Genomic DNA, 25,835 nt, shown 5'->3' with positions numbered 1-25,835 from the left:
TCGCCAGCAGTCTGGTCACCGTGTTAGAGTGGCCCTCGCCAGCAGTCTGGTCACCGTGTTAGAGTGGCCCTCGCCAGCAGTCTGGTCACCGTGTTAGAGTGGCCCTCGCCAGCAGTCTGGTCACCGCAGTCTGGTCAGAGTGGCCCTCGCCAGCAGTCTGGTCACCGTGTTAGAGTGGCCCTCGCCAGCAGTCTGGTCACCGAGTTAAAACTCTGGTCAGGACAGAATGGAATAAGTCTGGTCACCGTGTTAGTAATCTGGTCAGCAGTAGTACTAGAGTGGCCCTCGCCAGCAGTCTGCCATTTCCCCAGTCTGGTCAAAAATAAAAAAAAAACTCAGGACAGAATGGAATAACCTATCGTAAAAGTAATACTCGGCATAATAAATAAAATAAATTAAACAACACATTTCAAATAAAATATTACCAAAAACTCACAAAAAAACTTAATGCAAACGAGTGGTTAGATTTTTTTTTGTCTAGTCATTTTTTTAAACTTTTAATTTTTTTAAATATTTTTTTTTACATCGTCCTTCAAAAAATCAAGGAGTTGAATACAGGAAGTAACCTAAACAGACATCATGTACTGTATAAAAAGCTCATACGCACGTACAGTTGAGCATCACACACCAGTGTTTTAATTTATAAACTCTTAGTGGGAATATTTCATTATTATCAATAATCAATCACAGCAGTACAGTAGAACGAATGGAAGGTTAGAAGAAGATAAAAATGGAAGTTAGGAATAGTCTATTGGTGCATCCCAAATGGCACCCTATTCCCTATATACCGCACTACTTTCAACCTGAGCCTTATGTGCTCTGGACTAAAGTAGTGCACCGTAAAGGAGTTAGGTTGTCATTTGGGACACAGGCTATGGCTTGATAGGTTTCCAAGACCTGACAACATAAATATAGCTATCTAAACGAGCCAATCAAATGTTCCTCCTTGTGGTTCACTATATAAGGGACAAAAAAAAAGCCTACAAAACATAATCAATCGAAAATGTCCATCTACAACCACATCATCAGGCAAGAAGAAAGAGAATGGAGGAGAATTTAAAAAAAACTGCTATTTCCTTCCCTCCATTCTTTCCCCCTTTTCTTTCTTGTCTCGTAGACGGAGGAGGTGAGAGCTGGAGGGATGGAGGGATGGAGACAGACGTCATCAGTACGGCGCAAACTTCTGTCTCTCTGGTTTCTTCCCGATCCCATTAGCAGAAGAAATCTTCGCCGTATAGATCTGGGCCTGAGCCTGAGCCTGAGCCTGGGCCTGAGCCTGGGCCTGAGCCTGAGCCTGAGCGGCGGCTGCATTGGCGGCAGGGTTGGATAAAGCCAGGTAGGGCATGGATTGGAGGGATTTCATGGATTGCATTCCGAGGAGGCTGGAGAGGGGGAGGGCCCCGTAGGGGTTGCCCATCATGGGGACTGCAGCGTGGGGGTGGGGGTGGGACATGCCGGGCAGCCCATGGCAGCCAGGGTGGCAGCAGCAGCGGCTGAGGAGGAGGCGGGGGAGGGGGTTGGGTGTAGGCCATGGTGAGGTCAGCAGAGGTCGACATGGAGGAAGACTGGGCGGTGGATTTGGCGGTCTCTAAACTGCACAGGGGGATAGGAGGAGGACGAAGGAGGTGGAGGGAGGGAGGGAGGGAAGGAAGGTGGAGAGAGAGAGGGGAGGGAGGGAGAGAGAGAGGGGAGGGAGGGAAGGTGGAGAGAGAGGGGAGGGAGGGTGGAGGGAGGGAGGAGGGAGGGGAGGGTGGAGGGAGGGAGGGTGGAGGGAGAGAGGGGAGGGAGGGAGGGAAGGTGGAGAGAGAGGGGAGGGAGGGTGGGTGGAGGGAGGTGGGAGGGGAGGGTGGAGGGAGGGAGGGTGGAGGGAGAGTGGGAGGGAGGGAGGGACGAGGGAAGAGGAAAGGAGGGAAGGTGGAGAGAGAGAGGGGAGGGAGGGTGGGTGGAGGGAGGTGGGAGGGAGAGGGGGAGGGGAGGGAGGGAGGGAGGGAGGGAGGGAGGGAGGGAGGGAGGGAGGGAGGGAGGGAGGGAGGGAGGGAGGGAGGGAGGAGGGAGGGAGGGAGGGAGGAGGGAGGGAAGGGAGGAGGGAGGGAAGACGAAAGGAGGGAAGGAGGGTGGAGGGAGGGAGGGAGGGAGGGAGGGAGGGAGGGAGGGGGAGGGAGGGAGGGAGGAGGGAGGGAGGGAGGGAGGGAGGGAGGGAAGGGAGGGAGGGAGGGAAGGGAGGAGGGAAGACGAAAGGAGGGAAGGAGGGGGAGGGAGGGAGAGAGAGGAGGGAGGGAGGGAGGGAGGGAGGGAGGGAGGGAGGGAGGGAGGGAGGGAGGGAGGGGGAGGGAGGGAGGGAGGGAGGGAGGGAGGGAGGGAGAGGGAGGGAGGGAAGGGAGGAGGGAGGGAAGGAGGGAGGGAGGGAGGGAGAGAGGGAGGGAGGGAGGGAGGGAGGGAGGGAGGGAGAGGAGGGAGGGAGGGAGGGAGGGAGGGAGGGAGGGAGGGAGGGAGGGAGGGAGGGAGGGAGGGAGGGAGGGAGGAGGGAGGTGGGAGGGGAGGGTGGAGGGAGAGAGGGAGAGAGGGAGGAGTACCAGATGGAAACGGGTTAGAAGGTTAAATAAATAAAAGACATGTTAAAGAAAGTACAAATTAAATAAATTAAATAAAAGGAGATAAAAAAAATGTGTGTTTTGCTGGAGGTTGCAACAGATTACTGGAGGGGGGGTCTTTAGGACTCTCATGTGGGGAGTGGATGCTATAAGTCAGGGTGATGGCTTGGGTAGGGGCTTGGGTAAGGGAAACAAATAAGTTCAAAGTTCATTAGGAATTTCCTTATTATTGTAAGATTCGATTATACATATTGCATTTGTCAATACGTAAATAAATATATTGCATATTGTGAATGTATTGTCTGCGTGAATACAATGTGTAACTACTTACTAATATAGTGTAATTACTAATAGAACATGTAGATTGTGTAATTCAGCATGGCTATAATGTGTTTTTTAGGATAGAAGAATGATGGAATGTTATGGTAGGAGCCTTCTAGCCCTACAGTCCAATGTGTTGCACTTCGTACTTATATGGCACTTTAACCTGTCAGATGCAACACCTGGAAGAGGCAGCGAGTGAACTGTAAACGCTCTGGTCACTGTGTTGATCGGAGGCGAGAGGTCCTCAGAGAGCAGTCACGCAACGTGAATAATCATCACAAGATTAAAAAATATTGTATTTAATCAGTGTGTTAATGCATCATTGTCATACTTGACAGTTTTAGTATCCACAATGTGTTGCAATTGTAGTTTTCTAATAGTACAGGTTGTTGTCGTCTCTCTCTCCAACACTCAGTAGTAATTGGTGAACTTAGACATGAATTGGCAACATCAGTACAACAACTCCTTTGTTCAAATGTGTAATTTGTGGAGATAAATGTATAAAGATTATCTCATGAACCAGTAGAACTGAGTCTGGAGACATGAGTATCTAGAGCCATGCTTCTTTCCTGATCATGTGCCCTGACCAGGGTTCTTTCCTGATCACGTGACCTGACCAGGGTTCTTTCCTGATCATGTGACCTGACCAGGGTTCTTTCCTGATCATGTGACCTGACCAGGGTTCTTTCCTGATCATGTGACCTGACCAGGGTTCTTTCCTAATCATGTGACCTGACCAGGGTTCTTTCCTAATCATGTGACCTGACCAGTGTAATGAAAAAGGTGCCAGTACTCATTCTAATTTGACAGTATTGTAAGACATATTTTAGAGCCAATTCAATAAGGTGTTGGACTCAAAACAGCGCTCTCTACCAGTGTGTACCGGCTCAATTCAAGCACTGCCAGGAAGTGGTCCAGTTGCTGGGGCTACAATATAATGTACACATCTTATATCTTTTCGCTTATATTGTTGTCCTGCTGGGTGGTGCTTTCTCTTACCAGGAGGTGGGAGAGGGAGAGGGAGGGGTGGTGCTTTCTCTTTACCAGGAGGTGGGAGAGGGAGAGGGAGGGGTGGTGCCAATTCTTTAAGGAGGTGGGAGAGGGAGAGGGAGGGGTGGTGCTTTCTCTTTGCCAGGAGGTGGGAGAGGGGGAGGGAGGGGTGGTCTTATATCTTTTCAGGAGGTGGGAGATTGAGAGGGAGGGGTGGTGCTTTCTCTTTACCAGGAGGTGGGAGAGGGAGAGGGAGGGGTGGTGCTTTCCAGGAGGTGGGAGAGGGAGAGGGAGGGGTGGTGCTTTCTCTTTACCAGGAGGTGGGAGAGGGAGAGGGAGGGGTGGTGCTTTCTCTTTACCAGGAGGTGGGAGAGGGAGAGGGAGGGGTGGTGCTTTCTCTTTACCAGGAGGTGGGAGAGGGAGAGGGAGGGGTGGTGCTTTCTCTTTACCAGGAGGTGGGAGAGGGAGAGGGAGGGGTGGTGCTTTCTCTTTACCAGGAGGTGGTGTTGGATTAAATTAATGGAGATGGTTGTTCCTGTGATGGTGATGTGTCTGTCGCTCTCCCTCTCTCCTCCCTATCCCCTCCTCTCCCTCTCTCTCTCTCTCTCCCTCCTTCTCCCATGCCTCTCCTCTCCCTCTAACCTCCCTCCTTCTCCCTCCCCTCTCCCTCTCTACGCCTTGTGTGCTGTGCTCGGTGGTGGCAGAGCTTTGTCTTACCAGGAGGTGATGAGGTATTGGGCCAGGTTGATAGAGATGGGGGTCCCTGTGATGGTGACGGCTCTATCACTGGTGCTGTCCAGCTGGCTACCTATCTTAATCTGAGCCCCTGACGCCTCCTCGGATCTCATCCCTGATCTTCCCTCCCGGTTCCCTGACGCCTTGTGTGCTGTGCTCGGTGGTGGCAGAGCTTTGTCTTACCAGGAGGTGATGAGGTATTGGGCCAGGTTGATAGAGATGGGGGTCCCTGTGATGGTGACGGCTCTATCACTGGTGCTGTCCAGCTGGCTACCTATCTTAATCTGAGCCCCTGACGCCTGGCGGATCTCATTGATCTTGGTTCCCTGACGCCCGATGATGGAGCCGATGAGCTGAAGGAGAGAGAGAGGAGAGAGAGAGGAGGTGAGAATGTGGGAGGAGACCTGTGTGTGTTTTGATCTTGGTTCCCTGATGCCCGATGGTGATCAGGTCAATGATGGAGCCAAGGAGAGAGGGAAGAAACGAGGATGCTTCACCAGACACTTGACAGATCACATCCTTATTACTAAAACCCCAAAGTATTGTGTTGACAATACTAAATATCCAGGGTACAGTTGAAAAACAGATGGCAATCTCAATGTGACTTCCCAGGATAAAACATACAGTATACCCTCTTCAACATATACAGTGTACAGTGCATTCAGGGAAGTATTCAGACCACTTTTTCCACATTTTGTTACATTACAGCCTTATTCTAAAATGTATTAAACACATTTTTTATCTCATCAATCTACACACAATATGTTGTTGTTGTGCAAACTATAAAAAAAAGAAACTGAAATATCACATTTACATAAGTATTCAGACCCTTTACTCAGTACTTTGTTGAAGCACCTTTGGCAGTGATTACAGCCTTGAATGTTCTTGGGTATGATGCTACAAGCTTGGCACACCTGTATTTGGGGAGTTTCTCCCATTCTTCTCTGCAGATCCTCTCAAGCTCTGTCAGGTTGTATAGAGAGCATTGCTGCACAGCTATTTTCAAGTCTCTCCAGAGATGTTCAATTGGGTTCACATCTGGGCTCTGGCTGGGCCACCCAAGGACATTCAGAGACTTGTCCTGAAGCCACTCCTGCGTTGTCTTGGCTGTGTGCTTTGGGTTGTTGTCCTGTTGGAAGGTGAACTTTTGCCCCAGTCTGAGGTCCTGAGCGCTCTGGAGCCGGTTTTCATCAAGAATTTCTCTGTACTTTGCTCTGTTCATCTTTCCCTCGATCTTGACTAGTCTCCCAGTCCCTGCTACTGAAAAACATCCCCACAGCATGATGCTGCCACCACCATGCTTCATCTTAGGGATGGTGCCAGGTTTCCTCCAGACGTGACACTTTCAGTTCATTATTGGTTTCATTATTGGTTTCATCAGATCGGAGAATCTTGTTTCTCATGGTCTGAGAGTCTTTAGGTGCCTTTTGGCAAACTCCAAGCGGGCTGTCATGTGCCTTTTACTGAGGAGTGGCTTCCGTCTGGCCACTCTACCATAAAGGCCTGATTGGTGGAGTGCTGCAGAGATTGTTGTCCTTCTGGAAGGTTCTCCCATCTCCACAGGGGAACTCTGGAGCTCTGTCAGAGTGACCATCGGGTTCTTGGTCACCTCCCTGACACAGGCCCTTCTCCCCCTATTGCTCAGTTTGGCCAGCTCTAGGAAGAGTCTTGGTGGTTCCAAACTTCTTCCATTTAAGAATGATGGAGGCCACTGTGTTCTTAGTGAACCTTGAATGCTACAGACATTTTTTGGTACCTTTCCCCAGATCTGTGCCTCGACACTGTCCTGTCTTGGGGCTCTAAGGACAAGTCCTTCGACCTCATGACTTGTTTTTGTTTGCTCTGAATGTCAGAATGGAAACAGGATGCACCGGAGCTCAATTTCGAGTCTCATAGCAAAGTGTCTGAATACTTATGTAAATAAGGTATTTCTGCTTTTTATTTTTAATAAATTAGCAACATTTTCAAAAAACCTGTTTGAGCTTTGTCATTATGGGATATTGTGTGTAGACTGCAGAGAATAGTTTGTTTTTTATTTATTTTTTACATCCATTTTAGAAAAAGGCTGTAACGCAACAAAATGTAGAAAAATTCAAGGGGTCTGAATACTTCCGAATGCATATGTATGTATATGAAAAATAAATGTAAACGTTTGTGTATCATGGAAACATTGTCTTGAGGTTTAAAAACAAACATGCGCTCCCTCTAATCCCCACAGTTTGTGTCTCAGCGCATAACACATCTACCAAGGAAAAGCTAATAACCTTCAAAATCAGGGGTCAATTCCAATACCTTGTAAAGCATACCGGTAGTCAATCTGTACACTACATCCAGCTACTCTAACTGCTACAGCCCATAGATCCCTCGCCTATACCCCTGGAAGGTAAGTGACTATTGATTTCTTACCAAGGTAACTTCACAAGTGTATTTGCTTCCTGGACACGAGTCAGACTGGTGTTTCTGTTTAGTGAGTCAGACTGGTGTTTCTGTTCAGTGGGTTGGACTGGTGTTTCTGTTTAGTGAGTCAGACTGGTGTTTCTGTTCAGTGGGTTGGACTGGAGTTTCTGTTCAGTGGGTAATAGAAATGCAATCGGAAACAAACTGCAGAAATGTAAAACGAGGGATAGCATGTGACTAGTAGTGGCTTAGCTACATTCAAATCTAATCGCTTTTTATCAGACACTTTACCAAAAGCGACTTACAGTACAGTGAGTTCATTGTTGTAAGTACACAGTCAGTGGCCAGTTTATTAGGTACATCATCCCGTTCACAAAAAAAATTGATCACTCTTACAGACAGTGAGTCACGTAACAGTGGCTTGCTATATGAAGCAGGCAGACAGGCATCAAGACATTCAGTTACTGTTTGATTGAACTTTAGAAACGAGTGACGTAAGTGAGTTTGAGCATGGAATGTTCGTCGGTGCCAGGAGCGCCGGTTCCAGTGTCTCAAAAACAGCGGGCCTCCTGGGCTTTATCACGCATGACAGTATCTCAGAAACAGTGGGCCTCCTGGGCTTTATCACGCATGACAGTATCTCAGAAACAGTGGGCCTCCTGGGCTTTATCACGCATGACAGTATCTCAGAAACAGCGGGCCTCCTGGGCTTTATCACGCATGACAGTGTCTCAGAAACAGCGGGCTTCCTGGGCTTTTCACGCAGACAGTACAGTATCTCAGAAACAGCGGGCCTCCTGGGCTTTTCACGCACGACATTATCTCAGAAACAGCGGGCCTCCTGGGCTTTTCACGCACGACAGTGTCTCAGAAACAGTGGGCCTCCTGGGCTTTTCACGCACGACAGTATCTCAGAAACAGCGGGCCTCCTGGGCTTTTCACGCACGACATTATCTCAGAAACAGCGGGCCTCCTGGGCTTTTCACGCACGACAGTGTCTCAGAAACAGCGGGCCTCCTGGGCTTTTTCACACACGACAGTGTCTCAGAAACAGCGGGCCTCCTGGGCTTTTTCACGCACGACAGTATCTCAGAAACAGCGGGCCTCCTGGGCTTTTCACGCACAACAGTGTCTCAGAAACAGTGGGCCTCCTGGGCTTTTCACACACGACAGTGTCTCAGAAACAGCGGGCCTCCTGGGCTTTTCACGCACGACAGTATCTCAGAAACAGCGGGCTTCCTGGGCTTTTCACGCACGACAGTATCTCAGAAACAGCGGGCCTCCTGGGCTTTTCACGCACGACATTATCTCAGAAACAGCGGGCCTCCTGGGCTTTTCACGCACGACAGTGTCTCAGAAACAGTGGGCCTCCTGGGCTTTTCACACACGACAGTGTCTCAGAAACAGCGGGCCTCCTGGGCTTTTTCACACACGACAGTGTCTCAGAAACAGCGGGCCTCCTGGGCTTTTCACGCACGACAGTGTCTCAGAAACAGTGGGCCTCCTGGGCTTTTCACGCACGACAGTGTCTCAGAAACAGTGGGCCTCCTGGGCTTTTCTCATTATCTCAGAAACAGCGGGCCTCCTGGGCTTTTCACGCACGACAGTGTCTCAGAAACAGCGGGCCTCCTGGGCTTTTTCACACACGACAGTGTCTCAGAAACAGCGGGCCTCCTGGGCTTTTTCACGCACGACAGTATCTCAGAAACAGCGGGCCTCCTGGGCTTTTCACGCACAACAGTGTCTCAGAAACAGTGGGCCTCCTGGGCTTTTCACGCACAACAGTGTCTCAGAAACAGTGGGCCTCCTGGGCTTTTCACACACGACAGTGTCTCAGAAACAGCGGGCCTCCTGGGCTTTTCACGCACGACAGTATCTCAGAAACAGCGGGCTTCCTGGGCTTTTCACGCACGACAGTATCTCAGAAACAGCGGGCCTCCTGGGCTTTTCACGCACGACATTATCTCAGAAACAGCGGGCCTCCTGGGCTTTTCACGCACGACAGTGTCTCAGAAACAGTGGGCCTCCTGGGCTTTTCACACACGACAGTGTCTCAGAAACAGCGGGCCTCCTGGGCTTTTTCACACACGACAGTGTCTCAGAAACAGCGGGCCTCCTGGGCTTTTTCACGCACGACAGTATCTCAGAAACAGCGGGCCTCCTGGGCTTTTCACGCACGACAGTGTCTCAGAAACAGTGGGCCTCCTGGGCTTTTCACACACGACAGTGTCTCAGAAACAGCGGGCCTCCTGGGCTTTTCACGCACGACAGTATCTCAGAAACAGCGGGCCTCCTGGGCTTTTCACGCACGACAGTGTCTCAGAAACAGTGGGCCTCCTGGGCTTTTCACACACGACAGTGTCTCAGAAACAGCGGGCCTCCTGGGCTTTTCACGCACGACAGTATCTCAGAAACAGCGGGCTTCCTGGGCTTTTCACGCACGACAGTATCTCAGAAACAGCGGGCCTCCTGGGCTTTTCACGCACGACAGTATCTCAGAAACAGCGGGCCTCCTGGGCTTTTCACGCACGACAGTGTCTCAGAAACAGAGGGCCTCCTGGGCTTTTCACGCACGACAGTGTCTCAGAAACAGCTGGCCTCCTGGGCTTTTCACGCACGACAATGTCGAGGGTTTACAGAGAACGGTGCGATAAACAAACATCCAGTTAGCTGAAGTCCTGTGGAGGAAAATAGCTCGTTGATGAGAGGTTGAAGGAGAATGTCACAGATGGGCTATTGACAGCAGACGACACCAGGTTCCACTCCTATCAGCTAAAAACAAGAAGAAGTGGCTCCAACACCGAACAATTGAGAAGTGGAAAAACATTGCCTTGTTCCAGATGAATCTCGGTTCCTGTTGCGTCATGTAGATGGCAGAGTCAGGATTTGACTTAAGCGACATGAGTCAATGGCACCATCCTGCCTGGTGTCAACGGTACAGGCTGGTGGATTAAGCAACGTTTCTATGCCCCAAAGAATTCACACTGTGATTGTGGCTGACCTAATAAACTAGTCACTGAGTGATTGTGGCTGATCTAATAAACTAGTCACTGAGTGATTGTGGCTGACCTAATAAACTAGTCACTGAGTAATTGTGGCTGATCTAATAAACTAGTCACTGAGTGATTGTGGCTGACCTAATAAACTGGCCACTGAGTGATTGTGGCTGACCTAATAAACTGGCCACTGAGTGATTGTGGCTGATCTAATAAACTGGTCACTGAGTGATTGTGGCTGACCTAATAAACTGGCCACTGAGTGATTGTGGCTGATCTAATAAATTGGTCACTGAGTGATTGTGGCTGACCTAATAAACTCGCCACTGAGTGATTGTGGCTGATCTAATAAACTCGCCACTGAGTGATTGTGGCTGATCTAATAAACTAGTCACTGAGTGATTGTGGCTGACCTAATAAACTGGCCACTGAGTGATTGTGGCTGACCTAATAAACTAGTCACTGAGTGATTGTGGCTGACCTAATAAACTAGTCACTGAGTGATTGTGGCTGATCTAATAAACTAGTCACTGAGTGATTGTGGCTGACCTAATAAACTAGTCACTGAGTGATTGTGGCTGATCTAATAAACTAGTCACTGAGTGATTGTGGCTGACCTAATAAACTGGCCACTGAGTGATTGTGGCTGACCTAATAAACTAGTCACTGAGTGATTGTGGCTGACCTAATAAACTAGTCACTGAGTGATTGTGGCTGACCTAATAAACTGGTCACTGAGTGATTGTGGCTGACCTAATAAACTGGTCACTGAGTGATTGTGGCTGACCTAATAAACTAGTCACTGAGTAATTGTGTCTGATCTAATAACCTGGTCACTGAGTGATTGTGGCTGACCTAATAAACTGGTCACTGAGTGATTGTGTCTGACCTAATAAACTGGCCACTGAGTGATTGTGGCTGACCTAATAAACTGGCCACTTAGTGATTGTGGCTGACCTAATAAACTGGCCCCTGAGCGATTGTGGCTGATCTAATAAACTAGTCACTGAGTGATTGTGGCTGATCTAATAAACTGGTCACTGAGTGATTGTGGCTGACCTAATAAACTGGACACTGAGTGATTGAAGCCAACAGGGTCATCCATCCATCAATGGTTATACTCCTCTGTAAACTGGTCATCTCTGTGTACCCATCGCAAAACCCACTGGTTGATGCTTATTTATAAAACACTGTTAGGCCTCACTCCCCCCTATCTGAGACATCTACTGCAGCCCTCCTCCTCCACACACAACACCCATTCTGCCAGTCACATTCTGTTAAAGGTCCTCAAAGCACACACATCCCTGGGTCGTTCCTCTCTTCAGTTCACTGCAGCTAGCGACTGGAACGAGCTGCAACAAACACTCAAACTGGACAGTTTTATCTCCATCTCTTCATTCAAAGACTCAATTATGCACACTCTTACTGACAGTTGTGATGGTTTTGTACCCAATAATGTTTGTACCATGTTTTGTGATGCTACCATGTTGTGTTGCTATGATGTTTTTGTTATATTGTGATGCTACCATGTTGTTGTTATGTTGTGTTGCTACCATATTGTTGTTATGTTGTGTTGCTACCATGTTGTTATTATATTGTGTTGCTACCATGTTGTTGTTATGTTGTGTTGCTACCATGTTGTTGTTATGTTGTGTTGCTACCATGTTGTTGTCATGTTGTGTTGCTACCATGCTGTTGTTATGTTGTGTTGCTACCATGTTGTTGTTATATTGTGTTGCTACCATGTTGTGTTGCTACCATGTTGTTGTTATGTTGTGTTGCTACCATGTTGTTGTCATGTTGTGTTGCTACCATGCTGTTGTTATGTTGTGTTGCTACCATGTTGTTGTTATATTGTGTTGCTACCATGTTGTGTTGCTACCATGTTGTTATGTTGTGTTGCTACCATGTTGTTGTTATATTGTGTTGCTACCATGTTGTTGTTATATTGTGTTGCTACCATGTTGTTGTTATATTGTGGTGCTACCATGTTGTGTTGCTACCATGTTGTTGTTATATTGTGGTGCTACCATGTTGTGTTTCTACCATGTTGTTGTTATATTGTGGTTCTACCATGTTGTGTTGCTACCATGTTGTTGTTATATTGTGTTGCTACCATGTTGTTGTTATATTGTGGTTCTACCATGTTGTGTTGCTACCATGTTGTTGTTATATTGTGGTGCTACCATGTTGTGTTGCTACCATGTTGTTGTTATATTGTGTTGCTACCATATTGTTGTTATGTTGTGTTGTTTCCACGCTGTGTTGTCATGTGTTGCTGCCTTGCTATGTTGTCGTCTTAGGTCTCTCTTTATGTAGTGGAGTGGTGTCTCTCTTTATGTAGTGGAGTGGTGTCTCTCTTTATGTAGTGGAGTGGTGTCTCTCTTTATGTAGTGGAGTGGTGTCTCTATTTATGTAGTGGAGTGTTGTCTCTCTTTATGTAGTGGAGTGGTGTCTCTCTTTATGTAGTGGAGTGGTGTCTCTCTTTATGTAGTGGAGTGGTGTCTCTCTTTATGTAGTGTTGTGGTGTCTCTCTTTATGTAGTGGAGTGGTGTCTCTCTTTTTATGTAGTGGAGTGGTGTCTCTCTTTATGTAGTGGAGTGGTGTCTCTCTTTATGTAGTGGAGTGGTGTCTCTCTTTATGTAGTGGAGTGGTGTCTCTCTTTATGTAGTGGAGTGGTGTCTCTCTTTATGTAGTGGAGTGGTGTCTCTCTTTATGTAGTGGATTGGTGTCTCTCTTTATGTAGTGGAGTGGTGTCTCTCTTTATGTAGTGGAGTGGTGTCTCTCTTTATGTAGTGGAGTGGTGTCTCTCTTTATGTAGTGGAGTGGTGTCTCTCTTTATGTAGTGGAGTGGTGTCTCTCTTTATGTAGTGGAGTGGTGTCTCTCTTTATGTAGTGGAGTGGTGTCTCTCTTTATGTAGTGGAGTGGTGTCTCTCTTTATGTAGTGGAGTGGTGTCTCTCTTTATGTAGTGGAGTGGTGTCTCTCTTTATGTAGTGGAGTGGTGTCTCTCTTTATGTAGTGGAGTGGTGTCTCTCTTTATGTAGTGGAGTGGTGTCTTTCTTTATGTAGTGGAGTGGTGTCTCTCTTTATGTAGTGGAGTGGTGTCTCTCTTTATGTAGTGGAGTGGTGTCTCTCTTTATGTAGTGGAGTGGTGTCTCTCTTTATGTAGTGGAGTGGTGTCTCTCTTTATGTAGTGGAGTGGTGTCTCTCTTTATGTAGTGTTGTGGTGTCTCTCTTTATGTAGTGGAGTGTTGTGTCTCTCTTTATGTAGTGGAGTGGTGTCTCTCTTTATGTAGTGGAGTGGTGTCTCTCTTTATGTAGTGGAGTTGTGTCTCTCTTTATGTAGTGGAGTGGTGTCTCTCTTTATGTAGTGGAGTGGTGTCTCTCTTTATGTAGTGGAGTGGTGTCTCTCTTTATGTAGTGGAGTGGTGTCTCTCTTTATGTAGTGGAGTGGTGTCTCTCTTTATGTAGTGGAGTGGTGTCTCTCTTTATGTAGTGGAGTGGTGTCTCTCTTTATGTAGTGGAGTGGTGTCTCTCTTTATGTAGTGGAGTGGTGTCTCTCTTTATGTAGTGGAGTGGTGTCTCTCTTGTCGTGATGCGTGTTTTGTTCTATATTTTTATTTTAAATTATTTTTTTAATCCCAGCCCCTGTCGCCGCAGGAGGCCTTTTGTCGTTTGGTAGGCCGTCAGTGTAAATAAGAATTTGTTCTTAATTGACTTGCCTAGTTAAATAAAGGTTAAATATATTTTTAAATAATCACTAGTCTTGTTTGGAACAATATATCACAGCTCTCAACTTAAACTACAACAGGTTCTGCAGCCTGACTCATCTTCCTGTCTCTGCTCTGGGATCGTCTAGTGTTCCTGTAGTCTGGTTCTGCTGTGTCCTGTCTGTGTGTTCTCATCTTCCCGTCTCTGCTCTGGGATCGTCTAGTGTTCCTGTAGTCTGGTTCTGCTGTGTCCTGTCTGTGTGTTCTCATCTTCCTGTCTCTGTTCTGGGATCGTCTAGTGTTCCTGTAGTCTGGGTTCTGCTGTGTCCTGGCTGTGTGTTCTCATCTTCCTGTCTCTGTTCTGGGATCGTCTAGTGTTCCTGTAGTCTGGTTCTGCTGTGTCCTGGCTGTGTGTTCTCATCTTCCCGTCTCTGTTCTGGGATCGTCTAGTGTTCCTGTAGTCTGGTTCTGCTGTGTCCTGTCTGTGTGTTCTCATCTTCCCGTCTCTATTCTGGGATCGTCTAGTGTTCCTGTAGTCTGGTCTGCTGTGTCCTGGCTGTGTGTTCTCATCTTCCCGTCTCTGTTCTGGGATCGTCTAGTGTTCCTGTAGTCTGGGTTCTGCTGTGTCCTGTCTGTGTGTTCTCATCTTCCCGTCTCTGTTCTGGGATCGTCTAGTGTTCCTGTAGTCTGGTTCTGCTGTGTCCTGTCTGTGTGTTCTCATCTTCCTGTCTCTGCTCTGGGATCGTCTAGTGTTCCTGTAGTCTGGGTTCTGCTGTGTCCTGGCTGTGTGTTCTCATCTTCCCGTCTCTGTTCTGGGATCGTCTAGTGTTCCTGTAGTCTGGTTCTGCTGTGTCCTGGCTGTGTGTTCTCATCTTCCCGTCTCTGTTCTGGGATCGTCTAGTGTTCCTGTAGTCTGGTTCTGCTGTGTCCTGGCTGTGTGTTCTCATCTTCCTGTCTCTGCTCTGGGATCGTCTAGTGTTCCTGTAGTCTGGGTTCTGCTGTGTCCTGTCTGTGTGTTCTCATCTTCCTGTCTCTGTTCTGGGATCGTCTAGTGTTCCTGTAGTCTGGGTTCTGCTGTGTCCTGTCTGTGTGTTCTCATCTTCCTGTCTCTGTTCTGGGATCGTCTAGTGTTCCTGTAGTCTGGTTCTGCTGTGTCCTGTCTGTGTGTTCTCATCTTCCTGTCTCTGCTCTGGGATCGTCTAGTGTTCCTGTAGTCTGGGTTCTGCTGTGTCCTGGCTGTGTGTTCTCATCTTCCCGTCTCTGTTCTGGGATCGTCTAGTGTTCCTGTAGTCTGGGTTCTGCTGTGTCCTGTCTGTGTGTTCTCATCTTCCCGTCTCTGTTCTGGGATCGTCTAGTGTTCCTGTAGTCTGGTTCTGCTGTGTCCTGTCTGTGTGTTCTCATCTTCCCGTCTCTGTTCTGGGATCGTCTAGTGTTCCTGTAGTCTGGTTCTGCTGTGTCCTGGCTGTGTGTTCTCATCTTCCTGTCTCTGTTCTGGGATCGTCTAGTGTTCCTGTAGTCTGGTTCTGCTGTGTCCTGGCTGTGTGTTCTCATCTTCCTGTCTCTGTTCTGGGATCGTCTAGTGTTCCTGTAGTCTGGGTTCTGCTGTGTCCTGTCTGTGTGTTCTCATCTTCCTGTCTCTGTTCTGGGATCGTCTAGTGTTCCTGTAGTCTGGGTTCTGCTGTGTCCTGTCTGTGTGTTCTCATCTTCCTGTCTCTGTTCTGGGATCGTCTAGTGTTCCTGTAGTCTGGTTCTGCTGTGTCCTGTCTGTGTGTTCTCATCTTCCTGTCTCTGCTCTGGGATTGTCTAGTGTTCCTGTAGTCTGGGTTCTGCTGTGTCCTGTCTGTGTGTTCTCATCTTCCTGTCTCTGCTCTGGGATCGTCTAGTGTTCCTGTAGTCTGGTTCTGCTGTGTCCTGTCTGTGTGTTTCTCTGGTGTGTGTGCGTTCTGTGGTCTGGTTATTCTCAGAGACAGCAGAGGGCATAGATACGGGGATCTGTCAAAGACAGCCAAGCCCAGTGTCAGAGATCAGGGCCAGACCTGACAAGTACCATTTTGAAATATTTCAAATTCTTGTAGTGTTTGATCTAGTCTAACTTGAGTGATCTAGTCCCACCCACTCGTAGCACGTGCTCCAGCAGGTATATTGCACTGGTCATCTCCAAAGCCAACACTTCCTTTGGCCGCCTTTCCTTCCTTTCCTCTGCTGCCAATGACTGGAACGTGCAAAAATCACTGAAGCTGGAGACTCATATCTCCCTCTCTAACATTAAGCACCAGCTGTCAGAGCCCATCAATGCACCTGTACACAGCCCATCTGTAAATAGCCCACCCAACTACCTCTTCCCCATATTATTACTTACCCTCTTGCTCTTTTGCGCCTCAGTATCTCTACTTGCACATCATCATCTGCACATCCATCCCCACAGTGTTAATGCTAAATTGTAATTATTTTCGCCTCTATGCCGATTTATTGCCTACCTCTCTACTCTTCTACATAGATTTTTCTATTTTTATTTTATTTTGTGTTATTAACTGTATGTTTGTTTATGTGTAACTATGTGTTGTTGTTTTTGTCGCACTGCTTTGCTTTATCTTGGCCAAATCGCAGTTGTAAATGAGAACTTGTTCTCAACTAGCCTACCTGGTGAAATAAAGGTGAAATAAAAAATAAATAAATAGTCTAACCGGAGTGATCTAGTCTAACCTGCTGTGATCTAGTCTAATGTGTTCTGATCTTCCTGTCTCTGCTCTGGGTAATCTAGTCCTAACCGGGTGATCTAGTCTAAATGGAGTGATCTTCCTGTCTAATTGGGATGATCTAGTCTTCCGGAGTAATCTAGTCTAACCGGTGTGATCTAGTGTAATTGGAGTGATCTGGTCTTCTCAGACAGCAGAGGGCATAGATGATCTAGTCAAAGGAGTGATCTAGTCTAAGATCAGGGCCAGACCTGATCTAGTCCAATTTGAAATGATCTAGTCTAACCGGTAGTGATCTAGTCTAATTGAGTGATCTAGTCTAACCGGAGTGATCTAGTCAGGTAATTGGAGTGATCTAGTCTAACCGGAATGATCTTCTATCTAACCGGAGTGATCTAGTCTAATTGGACCAGTGATCTAGTCTCAATGCACGGAGTGATCTAGTCTAACCGGATTGATCTAGTCTAATTGGAGTGATCTAGTCTAACCAGAGTGATCTAGTCTCAATCTGGACATGATCTAGTGTAATTGGAGTGATCTAGTCTAACCGGAGTGATCTAATCTAACCGAGTTTTCTAATTTATTTTGTGATCTAGTCTAACCGGATGTTTGTCTAGTCTAACTTGGAGTTGATCTAGTCTAACCGGAGTAATCTAGTCTAACCGGAGTGATCTAGTCTAAATGGAGTGATCTAGTCTCAACTAGCCTGGGTGATCTAGTCTAAAAAAGTAATCTAGTCTAACCGGAGTGATCTAGTCTAACCGGAGTGATCTAATCTAACCGGAGTGATCTAGTCTAACCGGAGTGATCTAGTCTAACCGGAGTGATCTAGTCTAATTGGAGTGATCTAGTCTAACCGGAGTAATCTAGTCTAACCGGAGTGATCTAGTCTAAATGGAGTGATCTAGTCTAATTGGAGTGATCTAGTCTAACCGGAATGATCTAGTCTAACCGGAGTGATCTAGTGTAATTGGAGTGATCTAGTCTAACCGGAGTGATCTAGTCTAACCGGATTGATCTAGTCTAATTGGAGTGATCTAGTCTAACCAGAGTGATCTAGTCTAATTGGAGTGATCTAGTCTAACCGGAGTGATCTAGTCTAATTGGAGTGATCTAGTCTAACCGGAGTGATCTAGTCTAACCGGAGTGATCTAGTGTAATTGGAGTGATCTAGTCTAACCGGAGTGATCTAGTCCAAATACACCTCCGCTGTCTTCAACCAGGATCTCAGCGATCACTGCCTCATTGCCTGTATCCGCTACGGAGCCGCAGTCAAACGACCACCCCTCATCACTGTCAAACGCTCCCTAAAACACTTCTGTGAGCAGGCCTTTCTAATCGACCTGGCCCGGGTATCCTGGAAGGACATTGACCTCATCCCGTCAGTTGAGGATGCCTGGTAATTCTTTAAAAGTAACTTCCTCACCATTTTAGATAAGCATGCTCCGTTCAAAAATGCAGAGCTAAGAACAGATACAGTCCTTGGTTCACCCCAGAACTGACTGCCCTCGTCCAGCACAAAAACATCCTGTGGCGGACTGCAATAGCATAGAATAGTCCCCGGGATATGCAACTGTTCAGGGAAGTCCGGAACCAATACACGCAGTCAGTCAGGAAAGCTAAGGCCAGCTTCTTCAGGCAGAAGTTTGCATCCTGTAGCTCCAACTCCAAAAAGTTCTGGGACACTGTGAAGTCCATGGAGAACAAGAGCACCTCCTCCCAGCTGCCCACTGCACTGAGGCTAGGTAACACGGTCACCACCGATAAATCCATGATTATCGAAAACTTCAATAAGCATTTCTCAACGGCTGGCCATGCCTTCCGCCTGGCTACTCCAACCTCGGCCAACAGCTCCGCCCCCGGCAGCTCCTCGCCCAAGCCTCTCCAGGTTCTCCTTTACCCAAATCCAGATAGCAGATGTTCTGAAAGAGCTGCAAAACCTGGACCCGTACAAATCAGCTGGGCTTGACAATCTGGACCCCCTATTTCTGAAACTTTCCGCCGCCATTGTCGCAACCCCTATTACCAGCCTGTTCAACCTCTCTTTCATATCGTCTGAGATCCCCAAGGATTGAAAGCTGCCGCAGTCATCCCCCTCTTCAAAGGGGGAGACACCCTGGACCCAAACTGTTACAGACCTATATCCATCCTGCCCTGCCTATCTAAGGTCTTCGAAAGCCAAGTCAACAAACAGGTCACTGACCATCTCGAATCCCACCGTACCTTCTCCGCTGTGCAATCTGGTTTCCGAGCCGGTCACGGGTGCACCTCAGCCACACTCAAGGTACTAAACGATATCATAACCGCCATCGATAAAAGACAGTACTGTGCAGCCGTCTTCATTGACCTTGCCAAGGCTTTCGACTCTGTCAATCACCATATTCTTATCGGCAGACTCAGTAGCCTCGGTTTTTCGGATGACTGCCTTGCCTGGTTCACCAATTACTTTGCAGACAGAGTTCAGTGTGTCAAATCGGAGGGCATGCTGTCCGGTCCTCTGGCAGTCTCTATGGAGGTGCCACAGGGTTCAATTCTCGGGCCGACTCTTTTCTCTGTATATATCAATGATGTTGCTCTTGCTGCGGGCGATTCCCTGATCCACCTCTACTCTGACGACACCATTCTATATACTTTCGGCCCGTCATTGGACACTGTGCTATCTAACCTCCAAACAAGCTTCAATGCCATACAACACTCCTTCCGTGGCCTCCAACTGCTCTTAAACGCTAGTACAACCAAATGCATGCTCTTCAACCGATCGCTGCCTGCACCCGCATGCCCGACTAGCATCACCACCCTGGATGGTTCCGACCTTGAATATGTGGACATCTATAAGTACCTAGGTGTCTGGCTAGACTGCAAACTCTCCTTCCAGACTCATATCAAACATCTCCAATCGAAAATCAAATCAAGAGTCGGCTTTCTATTCCGCAACAAAGCCTCCTTCACTCACGCCGCCAAGCTTACCCTAGTAAAACTGACTATCCTACCGATCCTCGACTTCGGCGATGTCATCTACAAAATGGCTTCCAACACTCTACTCAGCAAACTGGATGCAGTCTATCACAGTGCCATCTGTTTTGTCACTAAAGCACCTTATACCACCCACCACTGCGACCTGTATGCTCTAGTCGGCTGGCCCTCGTTACATATTCGTCACCAGACCCACTGGCTCCAGGTCATCTACAAGTCCATGCTAGGTAAAGCTCCGCCTTATCTCAGTTCACTGGTCACGATGGCAACACCCATCCGTAGCACGCGCTCCAGCAGGTGTATCTCACTGATCATCCCTAAAGCCAACACCTCATTTGGCCGCCTTTCGTTCCAGTACTCTGCTGCCTGTGATTGGAACGAATTGTAAAATCGCTGAAGTTGGAGACTTTTATCTCCCTCACCAACTTCAAACATCAGCTATCTGAGCAGCTAACCGATCGCTGCTGCTGTACATAGTCTATTGGTAAATAGCCCACCCATTTTGACCTACCTCATCCCCATACTGTTTTTATTTATTTACTTCTCTGCTCTTTTGCACACCAATATCTCTACCTGTACATGACCATCTGATCATTTATCACTCCAGTGTTAATCTGCAAAATTGTAATTATTCGCCTACCTCCTCATGCCTTTTGCACACATTGTATATAGACTCCCCCCTTTGCTTTCTACTGTGTTATTGACTTGTTAATTGTTTATTCCATGTGTAACTCTGTGTTGTCTGCTCACACTGCTATGCTTTATCTTGGCCAGGTCGCAGTTGCAAATGAGAACTTGTTCTCAACTAGCCTACCTGGTTAAATAAAGGTGTTCTCAACTAGCCTACCTGGTTAAATAAAGGTGAAATAAAAATTTTAAAAAAATCTAGTCTAATTGGAGTGATCTAGTCTAACCGGAGTGATCTAGTCTAATTGGAGTGATCTAGTCTAATTGGAGTGATCTAGTCTAACCGGAATGATCTAGTCTAACCGGAGTAATCTAGTCTAATTGGAGTGATCTAGTCTAACCGGAGTGATCTAATCTAATTGGAGTGATCTAGTCTAACCGGAGTGATCTAGGCTAACCGGAGTGATCTAGTCTAACCGGAGTGATCTAGTCTAACCGTATTGATCTAATCTAACCGGAGTGCCAGCTGCCAGGTGCGTGAGAGGTTTTTGCACTTTTGCAACTACTCTATTGTTCTCATTGGTTCCAGTCAAGCCCAGATGTTTCACTATTTGAAATGACAAAAAAAAAAAATTCAAAAAGGTTATTTGAACCCAGGTCTGAGAGGAAGCCCCGCACAGGGGCAGTGTCAGGGCAGAGGGCCTTTGTAGAGAGAGAGGGCCCTGATGTCAGGAGTGAGGCCCCTGATCTAGAGAGAACCCTATGTCTCTGTGTCTGTGTCTCAAATGACACCCTATTCCCTATGTAGTGCACTACTTTTTACCAGGAGTCATAGGGCTCTGGTCAAAAGTAGTGTGCTATATAGGGAATAGGGTGTCATTTGGGATGCAGACTCCCTGTCATGTCTGAGGCCTGGACAGTGATGAAGTGACACCAACATGGATGTGTTGGCAGGTCGGCATGCTGAGCTAAAGGACAGACCTCCTTTTCGTCTCCTTTTGTTCTCCCCTCACTCGCTCTCCTCTCGCCGCTCTCCTCTCTCCCTCCTCTCCTCTCTCTCCAATCCTCCTTCCCTCCCTCCGCCTCCCTCCCTCCTCTCCTCTCTCTCCCATCCTCCTTCCCTCCTTCCCTCCTCTTCTCTCTCTTCCATCCTCCTCCCTCCCTCCCTCCCTCCTCCCTCCCTCCCATCCTCCTTCCCTCCCTCCTCTCCTTTCTCCCCATCCTCCTTCCCTCCCTCTGCCTCCCTCCCTCCTCTCCTCTCTCCCATCCTCCTTCCCTCCCTCTGCCTCCCTCCCTCCTCTCCTCTCTCTTCCATCCTCCTTCCCTCCCTCTGCCTCCCTCCCTCCTCTCCTCTCTCCCATCCTCCTTCCCTCCCTCTGCCTCCCTCCCTCCTCTCCTCTCTCTCCCATCCTCCTTCCCCCCCTCTGCCTCCCTCCCTCCTCTCCTCTCTCTTCCATCCTCCTTCCCTCCCTCTGCCTCCCTCCTCTCCTCTCTCTCCCATCCTCCTTCCCTCCCTCCCTCCTCTCTCTTCTCTCCCATCCTCCTTCCCTCCCTCTGCCTCCCTCCCTCCTCTCCTCTCTCTTCCATCCTCCTTCCCTCCCTCTGCCTCCCTCCCTCCTCTCCTCTCGTCACTCTCCTCTCTCTCCCATCCTCCTTCCCTCCTTCCCTCCCTCTGCCTCCCTCCCTCCTCTCCTCTCTCTCCCATCCTCCTTCCCTCACTCCCTCTGCCTCCCTCCCTCCCTCCTCTCCTCTCTCCCCTCCTTGCCCCCACTGTGGTCTATTAATGGCCTGCTGATTATTTGGGGGGACTAAGCTAAGTGCCTACAGACAAGTACCAGGTCAAAACCACTTTGTCTGTGTGACTGTTAGAGCTCCCAACCCGTCCCCATATTACCGTATAGCACAGGACTCAGTTGATCTCATTCTGATGTTAAAGAGGTGGAAAAAAACGGGGTTATTTTGGGGCGGATTCCCTGCTGCAGTTGTAATGTGAAACGGCTTATGATGTGGAGCTGGTGGACACACACACACACACACACAGCCCCCCAAAAAAAAATAAAGCCCCTCCAGGCCTTTAGGACATTCTCAGCAGCGAGTGCCTGTCGGGCTTATTGTCTCAATGCCTCTGTGCTCCAGTCTCTCTCTCTCTCTCTCTCTCTCTCTCACTTCCCCATCTTTCCCACTCTCTGTCTTTCTCCTCGTTCCCTCTCTCGTTCCCTCTCTCTCTCTTTCTCCTCGTTCCCTCTCTACCTTATTCCTATTCATATTGTTCTCCTTCTGATAGAAAGGGGGTTTGGTGGAGAGACATTGAGTTGCGACCTTATCGAACGCGATTAGAAACTTTATCCACCAAGGTTTTGAGGAACATTGAATCTTTTTGTTAGAACATTGAATCTTTAATGCGAAGGGCCCTCTTTAATGGAAGTCCACGGAAACACAATGACAGAATGCCAAACAATGGCTGCGTGAGAGAACGTTACCAATCCTCAAATCCTTCTTCTGTTCTTTCGTTTTTCTCTCAAAGCGTATTGGAGGAGAGGATCCAAGGTTCCTTCCTCTGACTTACGACCTACAATGAGCTTTGAGAGGAATTGAGGAAACAAGGAAGGCCGACAGCAAGGATTTGATAGCTAGAAACATTTTCAGACACAGACGATATATTAACAACGTGGGACAAAAGTAACGCTGTCTCCTTGTCTATATAAATATTCAGAGTCTCAATTACAATCCACACCCCTCCTTTCATTTTAGATAGATGTTCATCCTCATCTTCCCTGTCCTGATGTTTATCCTGCCATGACGTTTATCCTGCCCTGACGTTCATCCTGCCATGACGTTGATCCTCATCTTCCCTGCCCTGACATTCATCCTCATCCTCCCTGTCCTGACGTTGATCCTCATCCTCCCTGTCCTGACGTTCATCCTCATCCTCCCTGCCCTGACGTTCATCCTGTCCTGACGTTCATCCTGCCCTGACGTTTATCCTCATCCTCCCTGCCCTGACGTTCATTCTGTCCTGACGTTCATCCTGCCCTGACGTTCATCCTGTCCTGATGTTCATCCTGCCCAGATGTTTATCCTCATCCTCCCTGTCCTGACGTTCATCCTGCCCTGACGTACATCCTGTCCTTATATTCATCCTCATCCTCCCTGTCCTGACGTTCATCCAGCCCTGACGTACATCCTGTCCTTATATTCATCCTCATCCTCCCTGTCCTGACGTTTATCCTGCCCTGACGTTCATCCTCATTCTCCCTGTCCTGACGTTCATCCTCATCCTCCCTGTCCTGACGTTCATCCTGCCCTGACGTTTATCCACATCCTCCCTGCCCTGACGTTCATCATGTCCTGACGTTCATCCTGCCCTGACGTTCATCCTGCCCTGACATTTATCCTCATCCTCCCTGTCCTGACGTTCATCCTGCCCTGACGTACATCCTGTCCTTATATTCATCCTCATCCTCCCTGTCCTGACGTTTATCCTCATCCTCCCTGTCCTGACGTTCATCCTCATCCTCCCTGTCCTGACGTTCATCCTGCCCTGACGTTTATCCACATCCTCCCTGCCCTGACGTTCATCCTGTCCTGACGTTCATCCTGCCCTGACGTTCATCCTGCCCTGACATTTATCCTCATCCTCCCTGTCCTGACGTTCATCCTGCCCTGACGTACATCCTGTCCTTATATTCATCCTCATCCTCCCTGTCCTGATATTTATCCTCATCCTCCCTGTCCTGACGTTTATCCTCATCCTCCCTGTCCTGACGTTTCATCCTCATCCTCCCTGTCCTGAGGTTCATCCTGCCCTGACGTTCATCCTCATCCTCCCTGTCCTGACGTTCATCCTGCCCTGATCCTGCCCTGACGTTTATCATCCTCATCCTGCCCTGACGTTCATCCTATCCTCATCCTCCCTGCCCTGACGTTCATCCTGTCCTGACGTTTATCCTCATCCTCCCTGTCCTGACGTTCATCCTGCCCTGACGTTCATCCTGTCGTACTCCTGTCCTTATATTCATCCTCATCCTCCCTGTCCTGACGTTCATCCTGCCCTGACGTACATCCTGTCCTTATATTCATCCTCATCCTCCCTGTCCTGACGTTTATCCTGCCCTGACGTTCATCCTCATTCTCCCTGTCCTGACGTTCATCCTCATCCTCCCTGTCCTGACGTTCATCCTGTCCTGACGTTTATCCTCATCCTCCCTGCCCCATCCTGCCCTGACGTTCATCATCCCCCTGTCCTGACGTTCATCCTGCCCTGACGTTCATCCTGCCCTAACATTTATCCTCATCCTCCCTGTCCTGACGTTCATCCTGCCCTGACGTTCATCCTCATCCTCCCTGTCCTGACGTTCATCCTGCCCTGACATACATCCTGTCCTTATATTCATCCTCATCCTCCCTGTCCTGACGTTTATCCTCATCCTCCCTGTCCTGACGTTCATCCTCATCCTCCCTGTCCTGACGTTCATCCTGCCCTGATGTTCATCCTCATCCTCCCTGTCCTGACGTTTATCCTGCCCTGACGTTCATCCTGCCCTGACGTTCATCCTGTCCTGATGTTTATCCTCATCCTCCCTGTCCTGACGTTCATCCTCATCCTCCCTATCCTGACGTTCATCCTGCCCTGACGTTCATCCTCATCCTCCCTGTCCTGACGTTCATCCTGCCCTGACGTACATCCTGTCCTTATATTCATCCTCATCCTCCCTGTCCTGACGTTCATCCTGCCCTGACGTTCATCCTGTCCTGACGGTCATCCTCATCCTCCCTGCCCTGGCAGCTATGTAGGATGGATGACTAGGGTAAACTTCAGAACCATGCAGTCCTTCCTTCTGACATCTAGGGACAGAAATAACAAAGGCCAGCATATCAGGGCACTTCTCCAGGAGTGTTGGGTGGTGATATCAGTGGCTGGTGGAATTTGTTTGGGAAGCCCCATGCTCTGGCTCTGTCTCATGTCTAAAGTATGTGTCCCCCCCCCTCCCCTGCACTATGTCCTGCTACTTCCCCCACCTCTAGAGTCTACACTGTCTATGCTGGGCCATGCTGAGTTGGGCTGGGGAGGGGCAGGGAGGGCTGGGGAGGGGCTAGGCCATGCTGAGTTGGGCTGGGGTGGGCTGGGGAGGGGCTGGGCCATGCTGAGCTGTGCTGGGGAGGGGATGGGGGAGGGGCTGGGCCATGCTGAGTTGGGATGGGGAGGGGCAGGTGAAAGGCTGGGGGAGGGGCTGGGCCATGCTGAGTTGGGCTGGGGGAGGGGCTGGGGGAGGGGCTGGGCCATGCTGAGTTGGGCTGGGAAGGGGCTGGGGGAGGGGCTGGGGGAGGGGCTGGGCCATGCTGAGTTGGGCTGGGGAGGGGCTGGGGGAGGGGCTGGGGGAGGGGCTGGGCCATGCTGAGTTGGGCTGGGGAGGGGCTGGGGATGGGCAGGGACTGGGAAAGGGCCGGGAGAGGGTTCGGGGAGGGGCTGGGGAGGGACTAGGAAAGGGCTGAGCTGGGGGGCTGTGGAGGGAATTGGGTAGTGAAGCCTAGGCTGGGATAGGCAGGGGAGGGCTGTCCTGAGCTGGGCTGAGCAGGGGAGGGCTGTCCTGGGCTGGGGTGAGCTGTACTTTATTGTGTGGAAAGAGGGCTCAGTTGAAAGCCCTTTGGTTGCTTTATTTACTGTTCTGTTTTGACAGCCCAGAGCCTTTCAATATGACAAACAACATGAGTGGATGTAGTTCTAACTCATAGAACAGACATATGGACGGAGAGACATGAAAGAAGGAGGGAGGGAGGGCAAGAGAGAGACAGA

General features: G+C 48.9%; 1 protein-coding gene across 1 annotated transcript in view; it reads right to left on the bottom strand.

Moving 5' to 3' along the window:
- Positions 1–423: 423 nt before the first annotated feature.
- The window catches only part of LOC112222072 (poly(rC)-binding protein 2), a 93,143-nt gene continuing 67,731 nt past the window's right edge, over positions 424–25,835 (bottom strand). The window contains 4 exon segments of the mRNA XM_042329726.1: positions 424–1,459; positions 1,462–1,505; positions 1,508–1,593; positions 4,824–4,993. Of these exon segments, the coding sequence (XP_042185660.1) occupies positions 1,166–1,459; positions 1,462–1,505; positions 1,508–1,593; positions 4,824–4,993 (594 nt within the window). The 3' untranslated portion in view covers positions 424–1,165.

The sequence above is a fragment of the Oncorhynchus tshawytscha genome, linkage group LG02 (genome assembly GCF_018296145.1).
Source record: "Oncorhynchus tshawytscha isolate Ot180627B linkage group LG02, Otsh_v2.0, whole genome shotgun sequence".
Classification (NCBI taxonomy): Eukaryota; Metazoa; Chordata; class Actinopteri; order Salmoniformes; family Salmonidae; genus Oncorhynchus; species Oncorhynchus tshawytscha.
Note: the sequence above shows the minus strand (reverse complement) of the source record. Positions and strands in the feature narration are given on the sequence as shown.